This window comes from Rutilus rutilus (assembly GCF_951802725.1).
Source record: "Rutilus rutilus genome assembly, chromosome: 1".
Classification (NCBI taxonomy): Eukaryota; Metazoa; Chordata; class Actinopteri; order Cypriniformes; family Leuciscidae; genus Rutilus; species Rutilus rutilus.
In genome coordinates this window covers 53,154,929-53,174,257 of record NC_140209.1, presented here as the reverse complement: position 1 = coordinate 53,174,257, position 19,329 = coordinate 53,154,929, and the positions used below count along the sequence as shown (strand labels likewise).

The 19,329-nt window shown below is 35.4% G+C and overlaps 1 protein-coding gene across 1 annotated transcript in view; it reads right to left on the bottom strand.

Moving 5' to 3' along the window:
* Positions 1 to 8,487: 8,487 nt before the first annotated feature.
* Positions 8,488 to 19,329, bottom strand: part of tbc1d16 (TBC1 domain family, member 16) — a 34,848-nt gene continuing 24,006 nt past the window's right edge. Inside the window, exons 8-12 of the mRNA XM_084413912.1 lie at positions 15,006 to 15,140; positions 14,046 to 14,232; positions 11,796 to 11,975; positions 10,662 to 10,808; positions 8,488 to 9,649 (exon numbers count right to left, since the gene is read on the bottom strand). Of these exons, the coding sequence (XP_084270038.1) occupies positions 9,383 to 9,649; positions 10,662 to 10,808; positions 11,796 to 11,975; positions 14,046 to 14,232; positions 15,006 to 15,140 (916 nt within the window). The 3' untranslated portion in view covers positions 8,488 to 9,382. The remainder of the gene's footprint in view (positions 9,650 to 10,661; positions 10,809 to 11,795; positions 11,976 to 14,045; positions 14,233 to 15,005; positions 15,141 to 19,329) is intronic.

Below are 19,329 nucleotides of genomic sequence, written 5' to 3'. Positions count from 1 at the left end.
CAATGCCATAAATGTAGGCTATATGAATCAAACAACTCCCATACATTCACATATATCCTATTCATTATCTACACCTACATTTCAAACTCAGAACATTCAGAATATAAAAGGCTTGGCATAAAACATTCTAAAAGGGAAATAGCATGGGGGCTATTAATATTATTCCCGGAATAGGCCTAGATGTTTGATTTATAGGCCCTGAGACACATTGAACATTTACTCCCATTATAACTTATGCTGACTGGGTTAAAATAATATGATTTGCATTAGTGTTAGTGTTACGAATGGCACTTTGTGAGACTGTTTTAGAATTGTATTTGTGTATATGCTGGATATAAACCCTACTTGGGGGTGACAGAAAAAAATGTGATAAAAAAAAGAAGCTCAGTAGGCTAGTAACCTTTTCAATTTTCCTTTCACAAAGTACACAATTTCCTGATAATTACCCATTTGAAGTTCCAGTGAATTCAGTATTACTGCAGTATTTGAAGTAGGGCCAAATAAGAGGACACAGACCATAATAACAGTTTAAGATCATTCGAATGGAAAAGGTTGGTTTCTATAGGCTTTTCAGGCGGGTTACAAATGCAAAAAAAGATATTTAAATAAATAAATCAGCACTGTTCCTTCTATCCCTTGTGTGAGTGGGTGTCCAACAGAGATGTGTGCAAGAGTTCAGTGTACAATCCTCAACCACTTGATAACATCTGTGCTTATGATTCATAATTATACAGAGAGAAAACCTCTTCTCTCCAAAACACATTGACGATCGCCTGTATAGGTTCAATACAGCACTGGCCTTCCATTGCACATATAAGACAACATGTGAAAGACCTAAAAGATAAAGAAAGATGTGATCTAAAAGAAAGACCATAACCTGAGGAAACAAAATGAATCAACATAAAAAACGCACTTGTGCAAAGCAGATGGATGCCTTACAAAGTCCTAAAATGACCTTTTAATTATTAAACTGACCATTCTAGTGAATGCTGTCAGCTGATTAAGATCTGACCAATCAGTACTAATTGATTAACAGATTCAGATTCAGCAGGAAGGGTGAAGAAGGGTTATGGAAGGACAGATATTAATGACATTCAGCAGAAACATTGAGATTATTTAGTCAAAACGACATCATTTTTAATGATTTTCATATCAGCCCAGGGAGAAATCTGGGAAATCATGCATAATCATAAGAACTATAAAACAGGAGGATGTACATTATGGGTGGGTCTGGGTGTTTACAGGGCACTTTAACCGCTCAAGTGCTCTTGTTTATCTGACCTGATGTAAGAGTTGATCTGGGAGTTAAACGCAGCTCCCTGGAAACCGTCGCCAAGGAAATGAAACACACCAGGACCACTGGGAACATTCTTCAGCTTAATTCTCCTAAAGATTTGATACATCTCTCTGCTGTTGAGCTTAATTCTTCGTTATTGAAATTCATGAATGCTCAGGATTTATTTCAAAGCCTGTACGGTTGAATAATTAAATGTATTCTTTACTAATCCTCTTATGTGAACAACAGAATGCAGAGCCCACCTCATCATATCAATGCGTTTTATATGAAAGATTCAACTTTGACCTGTCTACGTTTATGTGAACAAGTTCACAGTCTTCACATACTATACTGTTATGATAATGCATTTGTATTAATACAATCCATGATAATCTTGTTTCATAAATCCAGTTCTGAACGAGAAACAAATTTCTTCAAATAAATCACAAACCATTTTTTTTATTATTCTAACTATGATTTTAATTAATTCAACAGACGGCACAATTGTGACTTTAGTCTAAATGGTTTATTTGATGGTTATCAGTTTAAGTTTGCTATTTTGTGTCAGGTTATTATTATCTAAAACTAAAACCATACACTCTTAAAAAAAAGGGTTCCTCGAGGTTCTATATAGAACCCTGGGGTTCAGTACTTGGCCAATAGAACCTTTTACCAAAAAAATGGTTCTATGTAGAACCCTTGCATAGCAAAGAACCTTTTTTTATTAAAATGGTTCTATAATTCATGTTTTATGACTGAAGTGTAAACTAAAGATTACACAACACATTCACAAAGCTTTTTGAGTCAAGACCCATGAGAATGACTGCTGTAGTCAAAAACAAGAGTAAACAAATATTAATATGAGCTGTACATTAGCATGAAACTTATATTTCCTAATATATTATAGTTTAACTTTTTGACAAATCATTTTGGGAAGAAAAAAATAAACTAACCAGGAGTTTTCTTTATTTTGTATACCATATTGTGATGGTTTTAATCTATCGAAGGGAACATTAAAAACAAATAATCGTAAAAATGCTCCCTGGTGGTGTACATGCGTTGCGTTCTGGATTGTTTATATTTTCTTATTTAATAATAACTCGTTTAATAATAAAGAACCCTTAAATGGTTCTATTTAGAACCATCTAACTTGGATTCAAAGAACCATTTGGGGTTCTTTTTATGGAACCCTTTTAAATGGTTCTATATAGAACCATTTTGGAGTTCCATATATGAAGCGGGTGATAGAACCATTTCTGGTTCTAAATAGAACCATTTCTTTTAAGAGTGTAGAGAAAAAATGTTGCTTGAAATTAAATAAAATTATTTTATTTCATAGTTGCCAAGGAAACATTTCTCATGATCATTCATTTGAACTCGATGCACTAAAATGACTAAAACTGAAATAAAAATGAATAAAAAAAACAATATAGACAGTGCAACAAACATTTAATAAAAATGACAGTAACACAAAAAATTACTAAAACTTTAAATATTAAATAAAAGCTATTTAAAAACTATAGACCTTATGCACTAGAGAAACCGCGCAGCAGCCATCTTTAGAATTTTGTCTGTGAACTTGTATTTTTGCAGTAGCCCTGTATATGTCTATGGCATTGCTGTCGAAGAGCAGTTATCTGGTGAAGTAGATTTACTTATTGTAGAGTTAAATAAAGTTAGCATGAGCACTGTGATGTTTGAAGCGGATGTCATAACAAATGTCAGTAGACCGGGAACATTTTAAAATGGGTTCATTCATAAATCCGTAAGATCTTACCTTCATGCTGTGGAAATACAAACCAGAAGACAGAATAAACGAGTGCAGCGCTGAAAAGGGGCGGAGCTACATAAGGTATAAATAACACTAAAATAACACTGGTCTGTGTTCAAAAGTGCAGATTAATGAGGTGCACGTCAATTTTTTACTTTGCATTCACAGAGTAAACAGCTAATTAAACACTTGGGAATTTCTATTTTGCTCTCTCACACACTGCACACACCAAAACGTTTATTGTGTAATGCCCAATAACATATAGGCTAATAGTGCAGCCTGGGATTACGAATGGCTAAAAGCAAAGTATTCTTATGCATTAATCAGCCTAATCAGGCTGTTTAAACATACAGACCAGTAATCTTTTACAATGATACAATAAGTTTAAACAAATAAATGCAAAAATGCAAGATCAGAAATGAAGGCTAATATTTGAAGAGAGAATATCAAATGAAAAGCCAGTTTTTGTGCAAATAAATTATAATTCTATAATTGCTGCCCACACTGCTTTATCCCTATATATATATATATATATATATATATATATATATATATATATATATATATATATATATATAATTGTTGGATGAAACATACAGTAAAAACAGAAATATTATATAATATTATTACAATTTAACAGAAATGTTATCTATTTGAATATATTTTAAGGTTAAATTTATTCCTTTGATGGTAAAGCGGAATTTTCAGCATCATTACTCAAGTCTTCAGTGTCACATGATCCTTCAGAAATCATTCTAATATGATGATTTCATGCTCAAGAAACATTTCTGATTATTAATGTTGAAAACAGTGGTGCTGATTCATATTTCTGTGGTAGCTGTGATACACTACCATTCAAAAGTTTAGGTTAAGTCAGTTTTTACTTAAATAAATAAATAAATAAAACATTTAAATTGCATTAAGTGACAGTAAAGCCATTTATAATGTTACAAAATATTTCTATTTCATTTCTATGCTGTTCTTTTGAACTTTCCAAGAATCACTCATAAATCTGTATCACGGATAAGATTACTCAATTATTACATAATTAATAATTGAGCACATTAGAATGATTTCTGAAGGATAAACATTAAAAAAAAAAAAAACTAAAAAACAACAACAAAAGAAAAACGTAATTATTCCCTACCTAATTAGCAGTAATATTTGTAATACTGTTTTTATTGCATTTTCTTGAACACTTACACAACAATGTACATCACATGTCTGTAACAACACATATAATGTACAAAAACAAAACAAAACAAACAAACACCGGGGCTCATATTACATGAAAAGTGCAATAGCACAAACCAACATTGGATAATACAGTATGTACTTTGGAAGTCAGAGTTAACAATACACTGCAATCAATAATAGCCACAGATAAAAGCAATAAAATAGGGTTAGTGCAAAAAAAAAAAAAAAATATATATATATATATATATAAAAAGATATATATATATATATATATATTTTTTTAAATGAATATAATACCTAATCAAGCATTTTGTTCCTCCTCTATTATATTGTTAATATCCCCATGTTCAATAAATAATAAAAAGGGACTTTTTAAAAGAATATAGGTTATCTTTTCCATTGCAATGCATGAAGATATTTCTCTTAACCATCAAGTTATAGTAGGCCTTTCTGTCTTTTTGGCGATGAGCCGTTTGGCATGTAGAATACACACGTCTATCAATACTTGAGTGTCCTTTTTAATTTTCCAGTTATTTGGATGAATACCAATAATGAAAAGCCCAGGATCCAGTGGCAATCTCACTGAGACTATATGCCATATCATATTATTAATTTTTTTCCAAAACTCTTTTATTTGATCACATTCCCACATACAATGAATTAATGTGCCTTTTGCACTGTTACATTTAAAACAAGTATCTGGTATGTTGCTATACATTTTTTTTTGTTTTACCGGAGTTATACAAGTACGCATAAGCAAATTGTACTGTAACAGTAGTCTGCTGTTAACTCTCTGTGTTTGGGCTTTTGAATTAACAGTAATATTTACATACACATTGGTGGACTATCTGGTGCTACTACACTGCTGCTTGCTACTGCTAATAAATACACAGACACACTGCTGTGAGCATGTAAGATCTGCTGCTGCTGCATGAATAGACATGCATAAATCCCGTAGCAGGTCTAAGCAGGTGGAGCTGGGGGAGGTGGAGGGTTTCAGAGGATCTCTGATAGCGCTCTGCAGGACTAGCTTAGGGCACACATTGAACCAGACTGTTTAAATGTTGAGCAAGCAATCTCATTGGCTGCAGGATCAACAGAGACCAATCAGCTTGTGCCATGGTAATGATGTGATTGCTTGCAGATTGCATGTAAAGGACCTATCAGCCTGCGCCCTCTAGAAATTCATGACTGAACTATATATATATATATACACACATACATGCTGACGTTTTGACGTCAATGATTAGATTAATGGTGAAGAAATCCAAGAGAAAGACCCATTAGTCTAGCTGTCAGTCACCTCATGGCTGGTCCAAATTACCTGGGTTTATTAGCAAAGCAGCTTGCTGCAGGTGGGCCAGTCTGGCCCTGATAATTGATAATTAGGGGCAATAACACAGCAGTCAGTGCAGTTTCACCATAGGGGGCTCGTCTGCAACCTGCCCTGCCATTCAAAGACAGCAGAGGAGAGACAGCGACAGGTCTGAGGGACACCCGCGACGGGGAAACCAAAGACTAAAAGTAGGCCAGGGTGGAAATCACACGTGCACACACACACACACACACACACACACTAAAAGCCACTTTCATAAGGTCTGACATTTTTTCCAAAAAGCTTTTTTGTGATAATCCATGACAAATACAATATTAAAGCTGTAATGTTGAGCGAGTACACAGGTTTCATTTAATAAAAGCAACATGATCCCTCTTGGAATACAATCAAGGATGGACATGAAACGGCTTATGATATCTTCACGTTGTTACCGGGGTCGTGTTTTTATCAGATTTAGCTTTCCTGAAATAGCTCACTCACAGGAAATGGAAAAGGTATTCTTGGAAAGCCATTATGGAAAGCCAAAGGAAATTAAAGCTTATCCCAAACCTCCAACCTGTATATTTTAACAGTACATTGGCTAAATGCTCATATTAGCTGTCATTATCTGGGTCTTTAGTTGGGTAAGTGTTTGCTTTTGTGTGTGTGTGTGTTCATGTTTGTACCAAAAATAGTTTGTTCAGTGCCATTATGTGTTCTGACGTTTTTGCAAGTCAACGGAAAACGGATGACACAAGCGAATTAGCTAGTTATGCAAATAAACTGCCTGCAACACATAAAAACAGCAAACCAACCTACAAGCTTAAAAGATGTAGCCTACTGTAGAATTTCATGATCATACATACTGTTATGATCTTCCTTTTTTCTAAGACAAACAACAACAAACATAAACAAATTGCTTAGAGTCAGCATTGTGATGTAGCCTATCTGAGTAAAATAGCTTCAAGAAAAAAGGTAGGGTGGGACTTGATTTTGTCCATCAGGAATTGATTGGATGGGTGTGGTTTGCTATTGGTCGATCTCATGTGAGTGACAGTTTGCCACGCCCTCACGCCAACAAACACGTCATCAGAGAAGAGAAGAGATGACAAGAGGTAGCTAGGGTAAGTTATATTGATTAAAGACTACGCAGACACATGAATTAAAAAAAGATGTCCATGGATAAATAATATAATATATTAAATACGGTTTAAAATTATATAAAAAACAAACAAACAAACAAACAAGAATTGTCCATTTTGATTGCATGCTGACATTAAACGCAAAAACGTGTTCTGTGTGTCGCGGTAATACTGTGATTAATTGGCCAGAAAGAAATAATCTCTTTCAGGAGCATCACCCTTGTAGATGAAAAATCTTTTTCACAAATAAGCAGTAGTTTCCTTTATATGCGTCATTTGATGTTGCTAAAACAGGAGATGAGTAACCAGGGATGACATTCTCCCTATCAACAGTAGGCTAAATGAAACTGTATAGCGCAATCAGCAACAGCTTCGACGCATAGCTAAAAACAAAACTGTAAAGCAGAAGACAGATAGCATAAATGGAAAGTGCTCAGCACACTCTTGCACATCCTCTAATTATTTCATTAGTACCCTTTTTGGATCTCTCGGCAGTGCCTAAATGCTCGCTGGGACTCGAGAGAGCAGCAGCACGGTCGCCTAATGGCTAAACGAAAGCCCATAATGTCCGTCATTTACGGAGACTGCATGTTGAGAGGCAGAGCTGGTCTTATAGAGTCTAATGTTACCTTTTGACAGCAATTTGCCGATATCTGCCTTTAAAATGGGCTCTGGGGACGCGCAAAGACGCCAGGCACCTTCACGTTCATGCACTCGCACTCAAGCGCGCGGTGTCTAATCTCTGAGTGCGCGCGCCACGCTCTCTTTCAACCATTCAACCGCCATCACTAGATAAACTAATTAAAGTCAAACTCCCTCTTGGGTTTTTGGATTTAAGCTCATTCTGTTCTGGAGAAGAAGATTAAGACCTTCTGCTATAGCTGGGGGTTTACAACACGAACGCAACATTTCACAACAAAAACACACACAAATGCAAATGGAATTTTTTTAGGATTTAGGCTATATTAGGGCGGCTATGCTTATATATGCGTACATAGGCTATGTATATTATGTAGGCTATGCTCAGCTGGTAATTCATTCATTTGAATTCTAAATCTAATAATGAATTTACAATATTTTAAAAGTAACATCCCAGGTTAAAGAAAGACAGGCTGTAAAAAAAAAAAAAAAGAGCTGCTCTCTTAAAGTCCTCCTGTCCTGAACATCAAGCTTTTGATGTTGTTTATATCTCTATCTGGAGTTTTAAATGTATTTTAAGACAAACCATGTACAAATTCTTAAGTCAACACCATTGCTGAGTATTTTCTCTTTAAAACTGCAGAGAACCAAAGACAGTCTCAAAAACACAGATTGAAATCGCTGGTGTTTCTGACGTCACAAACTACATTGAGGTGTGTGTGTGTAGAGTTACATTCAAGATATTTTAAGGCATGAAGAATCTTTCTTTTTTTTTTAAGGAAAAAAACTTTAAATATGTAGTTTTGGTTTTAATTTTTAAAGGATAAAATTATTGACTACAGGGGGAATTTAAAGTTAAGTACAATCAACTTGGATGTTTAAGTCATTTAAACTTAAATCACATTAAACAGACTTAAAAATGAGTTGAATCTTGTATAACTTATAAAAAAGTTGAAAAATGCTTATTTTGATGAGTTAAAGCAATGTAAAAACATATATTGTCATAACCTTGTGACATGTTTATCACAAAAAATAATTACATTAAAAAATAAATAAATAAATGAGGCCCTTACGATGAAAGTAAATGGGGCCAATTCATTTAAACTTCAAAATACTGTTTCAAAATAGCCACAAAATGTAAACAATGTCCGTGATAATATGATTTTAATGTGAAAGAAAAATGCTTAATGCAATTCAAACCCTACTGTAAATATGAGGAACCCTATTCCTTTACCAACTGAAGTAAACATGTCAGAAAGACCCCCTTCATATAACACCAAACAGCTTATTGCTGAGTACTAATGATTTATTCTAGCAAATAATGGTAATAACTAAAAGGTTAACCACATTTGCTCCAGCTCAAAATCATCTTTTGGTGCTTTTTTGATGAATTGTGCACAATATATGTATAAAGTAAAAAATTTGGCTTTCACATTTCAAGTTCAAGCTCTCAAACCAGGTGACTCAATGAGAAGAGAAATATCTTTTCTCATCTATATATCATATTTATTGTGAGGATATGAAAGGCATAGATGATCGTAAATATCAGAGAGCCACTGATAACAGCATCCCACTTCATTTTGGATGATTGTTTGTTTCATAGTTGAGGACTGCACACAGTAGAAACAAAAATAAGTGATCAAACCCGCACTAAACTGAAAACACAAACTTCCTTCGACATAACACACACAAACATTAACACATGCATACATAGTAGATATAAAAAACGAAGGCAAAAACATTCTTGAGATGTCAGTTCGCTAGATGTGACTTCATGAAAGATGGATGAAGACTTACACTTGATTGTTTGTGATAATTGTACTTTTGAATTATTGATGTGACACGAGTTAATGAAGTTAATGATGTTCCTCAACCTCCAAAAGAGGCAGTCAACGTCGGTACCCCAGAACGCATTGATGCACGAGGCAGTGTTTCACACCAGGCATCGAGTACAGCTGTGAAGAACCTGAAATTCCAGCACTCTGAATGGCGGCTCAGAGGCTAAGCCTTATGGGTAACAGCGTTCCTGAGGAGTGCTGGAGTCAAGAGTGCTTGCGGAAAGTGAAAATGTCTCGTGTCTTGGAGCCCCTCTTGCCCTGGTTGGGCTGGTTGGGGCTGGGTAAGGGTGGGCTCTCGGGGGTGGCGGTGCCTCCATAGGGGCAGCTCTGAGAGTCGGGATGCTCTCCGGAACACTCTATGGCCGGGATGTAACGGCTATCCCACATTCCGGGCCCGCACAGTTTACACAGGTCGTGCAAGCTGCAGGGAATTCTGGGAAGAAGGCGGAACTGGTAGAGCAGACTACGTGCCTAAGATTAGAGACAGTGAGAGAAAAAGACAAAGAGAAAGAGAGATTGACTGCAGGGAATTGCAAAAATACCAGACAAAAACAGGTCAAAAAAAATATTGATTATATTATATTATTATGACAAATGCATAAATGTAAATAAATAAAATGTGCAAAATAAATTATTTAATTAATGAATGTTCAATCTACACATCAAGAGATAACTTGTCGAGGTAACTCATTCAGTAATCAATTCAGTGCCTCATTAAAATAAATAATTCATCTAAACGTATAACTTCATCATAATTTACTAACCCTTATGTCGTTCCAAACCCATATTACTTTATTTCTTCCGTGGAACACAAAAGGATTTTTTTTTTTTTTTTCCTGTAGTTTTTATATTTTATCATTAGACTATATTATTTATATTATTATTCGACTTCCTTTTATTCAGGAAAGAAACCTGAGATGAATTATTAATACAAGATTAATAGTGTTTTTAAACTGTAACACACAACATATAAAATAAAAATATTGAAAATCAATCAATCAATGAGTAAATAAATACTAATATTGAAGATCAATCAATCAATGAATAAATAAATTATTATATTGAAGATCAATCAATCAATCAATTAATAAATAAAATCTTTTTTGTTTTGTTTTAAATTCACTTTTTTTATGTGTTCTACTGAATAATACAGAAAATAATACAGGTTTTATTTTTGGGCAAACAATTTCTTTAACGTATTTTCAGTTGCTCAACCTAGTCTGCTTGTTGGTATTATGAGGTAATCATAATCACTATGAGACAAGTTTGATTTTGAGTAATATTTCTTCAGAGATGACTCCATGTTGGTTTGGACGCCAAAACTGGTTTGGCATGCTAACGTTGCTGTGAGAAAAAGATGTTTTGTATGCAGTGGAAGAGAGATGCATCACCTCAGCATGACAAAAAGACACAGCATACATAACCATGAGGAGCTCTGTCAGTGTGCGTGTGCGTGCGTGTGCGTGAGTGAGTGTGTTCATACCTTCCTCAGCACCAGTTCTCCATTCATGTGCATGGAGAGGTTACTAAAGTGCAGCAGCATTTGATCTGTAGCAAGCTGCTGCTCTGTGACATCATCGCCGTACAACACAATGATGGCTACACACAGGAACAGGTGGAAGTAGTCCGTCTGTCAGAGTACACAGAAAACATACAATTGCAAACCCTGCACCAAACACTGAGCGAAAACAACCAATTAAAAGACAGATCGCATAAGCTAGACCAATCAGGAAGGCCAAATGAGCCAATTAAAAAGCAGTAAATGCTGACATGCAAATGAGGGGCCAACACGGAGACAAACCACTTTGCTCCCCAAAATCACCTCGTTATTACCATGCCAATGTATGCAAATGGATTCTGTGGAAGCATGATAATTAGCATCTCATCTTAATTAGACACTCTGCAGATCCTTAAAATGATACAGACACCCATTCGTTTATCTGGAGGGGAAGAATTAGCATGTTCCCCTGTTTTATCCAACGGAAGTGCATTTAAGGAACAGCTTAGTCCTTGCTTTCCATGGCTTCATTTCTACATCATGCACTGGTTTAAACTTTCACCCGAAATCTCCCAGAATTTTGACAGTAAAAATCATAAGAGAAATAAACTTCTGCGGTCAAATACAGTCAGTTCCCATTTCTTTTGAAAGAGAAAAACTAACATTACCTCATAATACGTAACATTTAACCTAGGAAAACTTTTCAACACTATCTTTACATTTTTATGCACGTTCTGCTGATTTAATTGTGAAGAATGAGTTGAAACAGTGCACCAGAAATGCATTTTATTACAGAAATACATTACATAAAGCAATGTTATTTTACTAAGGTCTTTGAATAAAAATGGGACATGTTCAATGTACTGTTATAATATTCAACTATATAATAATATTGTGTGAAATGTGTTATGCTCACTGGAGCCCCATCATGGACTGAACATTCTGAAACAAACTAACCCTGGAACAGGAGCGGCCTCGGAGCAGGTTAGGTTGCTATGGCTACTTGCCCTGAAAGATACCTTCGCTTTTTGGAATGAAAGTTGAGGTTATCGTTTACTTTGAGTAATCTCATGCTGCATAATCACCTGCTTTCTGGAATACCCCCCCAGTGTGCTGTACCTGATAGTGTGCCCAGCAGGCCTCCCACATGCGCAGGGCTTCGGCATCAGGGAACTCGCGTTTGAAACACAAGAGAACCCAACGGTGGCAAAACAGCAACTGAAGCCCATCCTCACCCAACCGGGTCAGATGCTGGTGGAAGCGAGGCAGCATCAACCGCAAGAGCTCCCTTAGGTACATCTGGACACACATATGCAGATTGTCATTAAAAAAAAAAGACACGCTTTTTAGCTTGATTTGGGTAAATGTGTCATTGGACCTTAGTGCAGCCTATGACACAATTGATCATTCAATACTTAGAAAACGTAGTACGTTGGCATTAGGGGATCAGCTTTAAATGGGTTTTCGTCCTATCTTAAGGGGAGAACTCTTTCAGAAACTATTGAAAACCTTTCCTCCTTTTTCTTCCTTGTACATGTGGTGTGCTGCAGGGTTCTATTCTAGGCCCCGTTTTGTTCTCCCTGTATCTACTCCCATTAGCCAATATTTTTCATAAGCATCAGACTTCATTTCATTGATTATGTAGACAATTTTCAGCTTTACCTTCTGCTAAAATCAGATGAGAACATGACAAGAACATGATGGCGAAAAAACCCCCCCAAAAAATGAAGTGTTAGGATATTGGTATGTTCAGATGGACCAAAAACTTTCTAAATGTCTTAGCCCTACAGTCAGCACTGTAAGTTGTCAAGCAAGAAACTTAAAAGTCATTTTTGACTTAACACTCAAATTTGATAAACAAATAAATTCAGTTCTTATAAAGCATTTTTTCAGCTTAAGACGACTGCCAAAATTAAATCTTTCCTTCCATTTAAGGACTTAGAAACTGTTATCCATGCATTTATTTAATTGAGATTGGACTATTGCAATTCATTGTATTTAGGGGTCTCAATCTTGTTTTTCTCTTCTCCAGTTGGTCCAAAATGCTGCGGCCAGACTTTTAATGAGTACAAGAAAGACGGAACGTATTACACCTGTATTGGCTAGTTTGCATTGGCTCCCCGTTAAGTATCGAATCCAATTTAAGACTTTTTGTCTATAGTCCTTGAATGGTTTGGCACCTGTAATAGAAATTTAACATTTAGATGTGTTCTTTTACTTTTAGATGTGTTCTTTTACATTTAGACGTGTTCTTTTACTTTTAGATGTGTTCTTTTACTCTTAGATGTGTTTTTACTTTTTTTTAAAACAGCATTTAAAGAAATACAATTGTATAAGCTAAAGCACGTTATTAAAGATATGTAATCAAGTGTTAGAAATGCATAAGTTAAGACAAGCTTGCAGGGACAAAATGTCCTGAGTTATAGGAGACTGAGTAGCACAGAGTGTACTTCAAGTGACCTTTTGTACTTCAAGTGTCCTTTTGTGTACTCCAATGTGTGAAAAATATGTGTGCAGCGTTGCTCGAAATAAAGATAGACAAAAGGTGTGAATATGAGCGGCAGCTAAAAACAGGAACCTGTAGTAGGCATGGTATTGTTCTGTCTAGATCTAATTTATGTCAGACAAGAGATGTTGAACAAGGATGTTTCCTTTTAAGGTAAACAAAGCGATCTTTTGAGACAGATGAAGCCTACCCAGGATGTGTCTAGGGGTATATAACCTTGGCAAGGGAACTAACGCCTTGCCTTCTCATATCAGATGCGCTCTGTATGTGAATGTCAATTTCTTGCAAGAAATAAACATTTTTGATACTTTGACTTTTCAAAGGTCTCGACTTGTCTCCTTCCTCCTCTCGAATAGAATTATTTCCACAACACACCACACTATTTATCTTATCTTCTTTTCTTTCTTACCATCAGACCAATAGGTCTTTAAGGTCATCCAATACCCTGTTGATGTCTGTACCTACTGTAAGACGCGTTTAAAACTTAAGGGGGATCATTTTTGATGGCAGCACCTCAGTTATGGAACAGCTTGCCCTTGTACTTACGATCAGATCAACTCAACTCAACTCAACTCAACTCAACTCAACTCAACTCAACTCAACTCAACTCAACTCAACTCAACCCCATCTAAAAATAACATAAAACCTCAAATACACCACTTCAATATTTCTAGAATGTTGTACTGACCAATGAAATGAGAATATCTATGTGATGTAACCTAACAATAGGAAATAACATGCAAAATTAATTAAAGTAAATATTTACATAACCATATTACCAATAACAATATTTACTCTCAAATCACAACTATATAAGAGAGAACATGTGAATTATCCATTGACTACGTGTGAGAGATCCTCACCAGCTGCCTCTCCATATCCTCATCTCTTGGGGAACTGATGAAGATGGTGTTCTCCATGAGACCCACGAAGCACCAGAACGTGTCGCTCTCATCCTGGATCTCCGTCAGAAGAGGAGCCACCAGATCTGACATGCCCTGACAGTAGCCCATGTCTGGGTTAAACACAGCATAGTTCAACAGGATACGTCTGGGAGAGAGAGATGGAAAAATACAACTTCAGTGAACCTTATTTAAATAAATAATCATGTAAAACAAACACATGCTTTTTGTTGAATCAATTATTATATATCATTAATGGAATGCCACAGATTTGTTACATAGTACACTGAAATAGCCATAACCAAACATGAAAATAGAGATCTAATTTATAGCCACAGTGGCCTCAAAGGGTATTTGGACACTAAGATAATTAGATAACATAATATGATTATTATTAAAAGTCATATTTACTATCTATAATCTAATCTAATATAATATAATGGCATTTTAAAGTATCACTAAGCAGCTTCAATTCTAGAAAATTCTGTCAACATGATGTTTTCAAATATAAACAGTAACACTTTACAATAGTTAGTTACGGTTAGTTAATTAACCATTAGTTACGGTTAGTTAATGCATTAACTAACATTAAGTAACATTGAGCAATACATTTGTTTCAGTATTTATTAATCTTTGTTAACTTCAGTTAATAATTATGCAACTAGTCATTGTTAGTTCATGTTAACGCCGGTCTATTAAATAATATTAACAGGTGCAACTTTTGATTTTAAGATTGTATTAGTAAATGTCGAAATTAACTAACCAAGATTAATAAATGCTTTACTAGTATTTTCACGGTTGGTTCATGTTGACTTAATGCAGTTAACTAATGTTAACATACAGAAACTTACAGTAAAGTGTTAACCATGTACACAAATCTTTCTTTGGGAAGATGGATTAATGGATTTGTGGTTCTCTAACCTCATGATTTCTACATTGGGGTTGTTCTCTCCTCTGAAGAACATGTTGCTTCGGTCGGTTCTGACAACATCTTTATCAACTGTGAACTGGACCTTCCTCCAGAACTCACTGTGCTCCTCTGGACTCATGGATAGCCTGTACAGGGAATGAAGAAACGGAAGAGTTCAACCACTAAATTTTTTTTTTTTTTTTAAATAAAAAATAAAAAGATGAGGTGAATAAATATTAGCAGTTCTGAAGAGTCGATGCAAGACTAGAGACGGGACTCACAACAGAAAAAACTAAGTGAAAAAACAGGGAGGAAAAAAGGAAGGAAAAAAGAACAGGGAAAAGGGGGGGTAACAGAACAGAACAGAACATCAAGCACCGTGTCGGAGGAGAAAACAGAACAGAACAGAACAGAACATCAAGCACCGTGTCAAACGTGAAAACATTCCCGTCCTGAAACATTGCGGTCCCTCTGGCTATAGACATTCTCATAACAAGCAGGTGGGATTTCATTAACACTGTTTGTTTTGCTGGAATTGATGCCAGACCTGATGCAACTTCATGTAAGTGTTTCGAGACCTGTGTTTGTGTGAACTATTCCCACATCGCTCTCTGACTCCCCCTCTGGCCTCTTGAGGCTTAGAGCGCTTACTGCTCAGCCACACACACACACACACACACACACACTATTAATGATTAAAATATCTACAAAAATAATCACTACAAGAGAATAAGAGTGTTGACATTTATTACATTAATTCCCACAATTCAACGCTTCAATAAGAACACTGAAATCCTGTTTTACAAGTTGTACATATTTTCTTTGTACATTTTCTTTTTACTACCATTTTGTTCTATAAATATTTAAAAATGTATTTATTTATTTTTTTACAATATTTCAAATAATTTTCATTTTAATTTATTTTTAAGACATTTTAATTTCTTAACTGTGGTAGAATTACACACACACACACGTATATTCATAAAATAAAATAAATATTTTTTAGCTGGCAAAACATATTTTAACTTATAGTATAAGACTAATATATATATATATTATACACACACACAATCATGTTTGTGGCTGACTGACAGCTAAAAATAGTGTCTTTTATTTAAAAAAATAAATATTTTAAAATAAGTCTTATTTTAATAAAAAAGTCTTATTTTAATATTTTAATACATTTAAAATAAGTCTATAATGAAATAATGTTTTTAAGTGCTATAGTATCATATGTATACTGCAACTGTGCTAGAAATAAAGAATGAAAATGTGCTTAAATCTGAAACACAAGTATAAGTGGTCTATCAATGGCATGACAATGATTTAATAGATTGAGTTAATTATTTCCTCTGAAACACATTAAGCCACAGAGTGCATACATCTGCACACATTATTGATTGGTTATGGCTCGGTTGACACCACAGCTGCCAGAAAACCCTTCAGAGACTCACAGTGGATGTAAAATCTTGCTGTATATAAAAAAAGACAGAATGTAAGTAATAATCACTGTCAAATGACCATGTAATAAATGTAGTTGTTCATTGATTCCTATATTTAAGTAGAAAAACAGAAGACATTTGTTGCCAGGGCATATGTTGACAATTTGAGCAATTCTGGTTATTGAAATAACAAAAGTGACTATCTGCAGCCAAATAATGTTTAATAGCCAAACGTTTTCATCAGATTGCAGCAGAGATACGACTGAGAACAAAAGCAAGTGGTTTAAATGTGTACTAAAGCCACCGCTACACTGATTTCATGCTGAGGCTCTGAATGATTCAGAAACCACAAACCCAAACACAATCTAGCTAACTAGAAAAGCTTCAGGATTAGCTTCAGTTTCAGGTCACAGCAGCTCAGTTTACATAGAAAGTCTCCAGCTTCAGACTCCAGAAATATCACATTTTGTAAACAACAGGTTATGTCAGCCAGCCAATTTAAACAAAAGTGAGCAATCTAACAACTGGGTGTATCGCATACTGTACGTCATCAAAAGTCAGAGGGGAGATAGGCTTGCAACTAGAAGTCGCCATTCTCCTTGATAAACAGTTAATACTAGTCAAATCGCTGAAGCGAACAAGAAAGAGGCTTTAAACAGAAATTAGGCTTAATAGGCTAATACAGAAATAGGCTTTAAACAGAAATAATTATATAGTATTTCAATTCAATTTTAAGCTTGCCAGTGAAATTGCTGATGAAAACATTTGTCAGCAAATATGCATCATGATGACTGAAACCATTTTAATTTGTTTAAAAAAAACATGTTTACAGCCTGGAGCAAAAAGTGGCTTTGGTCTATACAGCTAATTTTGCCCTTCATGACAACTGTGAGGGGGGTGAATTTTTTTATAACTCATCAATTTAAAATATATTAAGCCTTAAATTTCTGCATAATTAAGGGTGTCCACTTTTGAGTGACAGGTGGATTCCCGCTGCTGTGGTCATTAGACATCATTAGCCGTTTGTCTGCTGTTTGTTAGCCGTCACGTTACCTCAGCTAATTGTCTGACTGTAAAAATAAATAAATTCGGGAGTGACGCGCAACCAAGATGGCGACGGTCGGCCACGCCCACTTTAGCCTTCAAAAACGGTCTTCAGAAACCTACGGGTGACGTCACGGACCATATTTTTTTACAGTCTATGGTTATAACGTTTTATTACATGGCTTGGTTGAAATCTAATGTAGAATGCGGTCTGTTATTTCTTGATATCAGACCGCTGCTAAGGATAACACACCGTTGCCATGATAAACAGAGCGTTGCTATGGACGCAGGATTCTAACCGTAGAGACGGAACGGACTATTTTCTTTAGCGGAAGCAATACAGTCGTTTTTAAATCAATAAACTCCTTTTTAAATCAATATTTTGTGTCAAATTTTTTATTTATTTGGTAGGTAGCCATGTAATAAGCGGGATAATGTAGAGCGAGGCGGTTGTTATAGTGAATACAACCCCTTCAGGCTGATTCAAGATCCTGATCAGCCTGTCGGGGTTGTATTCGCTATAACAACCGCCTCGCTCTACATTATCCCTTACATATTTTTTGTTGCTGGTGTATATTTTATGAATAAAATAAATATTAAAATGAATATTTTTATGGAGTAACCGTTTTATAAAAGCAATAAGCCCCTTGAAGCCGTGTTTTACAGTGGATTTAGAACAGCTAAGGGGCTTATTGCTTTATTCAACCACATCTACAACATACAACAACATAGAAAAATATGAGATGGGAGAAAAAAAATAAAAAATACTTCCATGCTTTTGCGTTCATTCACAGCGAGAGAACACAATGGAAGATTGACATATCATTTTTCCTTCCATCTCATATTTTTGTAGGCACATATTTTTTCACCATATCCCTTTAAAGGCTCTGTAAAAAACAATCTACAACAACATACTTAATTTACTCAAACAAAATGTTTATAAATCATTTTAAAAATGTTTAAATTATAAATGGTTTGGACCTTTTTATCAAAATAGCACATTTCTGACAAAAGCCCGTTCCTGAAGATCGACTGGTAGAACACGGAAAATAACCGGAAACACACATATTGATAAGATGTATACTTTGAATGCACTGGATAAAATTATCTGCAAAATACATACATTTAAAAGTAAAACAGATGTAAAATACATGAGAATATGACTAAACCAAACAAAACAAAAAAAGTAAAAAGATTAACACTGTCTTTCCACATTCCCACAAAAGTTGGGAAAGCTAGGAAAGCATAAAGTTCAGTCAAAAAAAGATCTGGCTTCTAGATCAGCAGCACTATTAGAAAAAAAGGTTCAATTGGGCCCTTTATAGAGCCCTAGGGTTCAAAAAGGTTCAATATTATAAGGAGGAATGTCTTGAATGATTGCATAAATGGGTTAATGATTGCATTGAATGGGTTTTAAGTGTGTTTACAAGCTGCTTAATTCATAAAATATAATTAAAATAACACCACAATGGTTTGTGTTCTTGAGCCAGATCCTGTTCTCGGCCAGGCAAACTTGGAGCCTGTCGCAAACCGGCTGCGTGTTTCCACTGACTTGAGGAATGAACGGTGACGTAATGCTGCTATGTGTTGTTTACCTGACTATAACCCGTCTAAAATCAAACAGTGCACGTCCCGGTGTTTGTGCACGCAGTGCGGCACTTCTGTTTTGCTGTTCACAGCACCAGGAGTGATACTCGCATAAACTTCCGGTACTCTCACCTGTCCTTTCTGGAGATAGTGAAACTTAAACCGCTGATTCAGTCGCTCTCTCGCAAACTGAGTCTCTCTTACGCGTAAAACTAACTTTTTGCCACACCTGCCAAAAAGCCGGTGACTTTAAAATGTACTG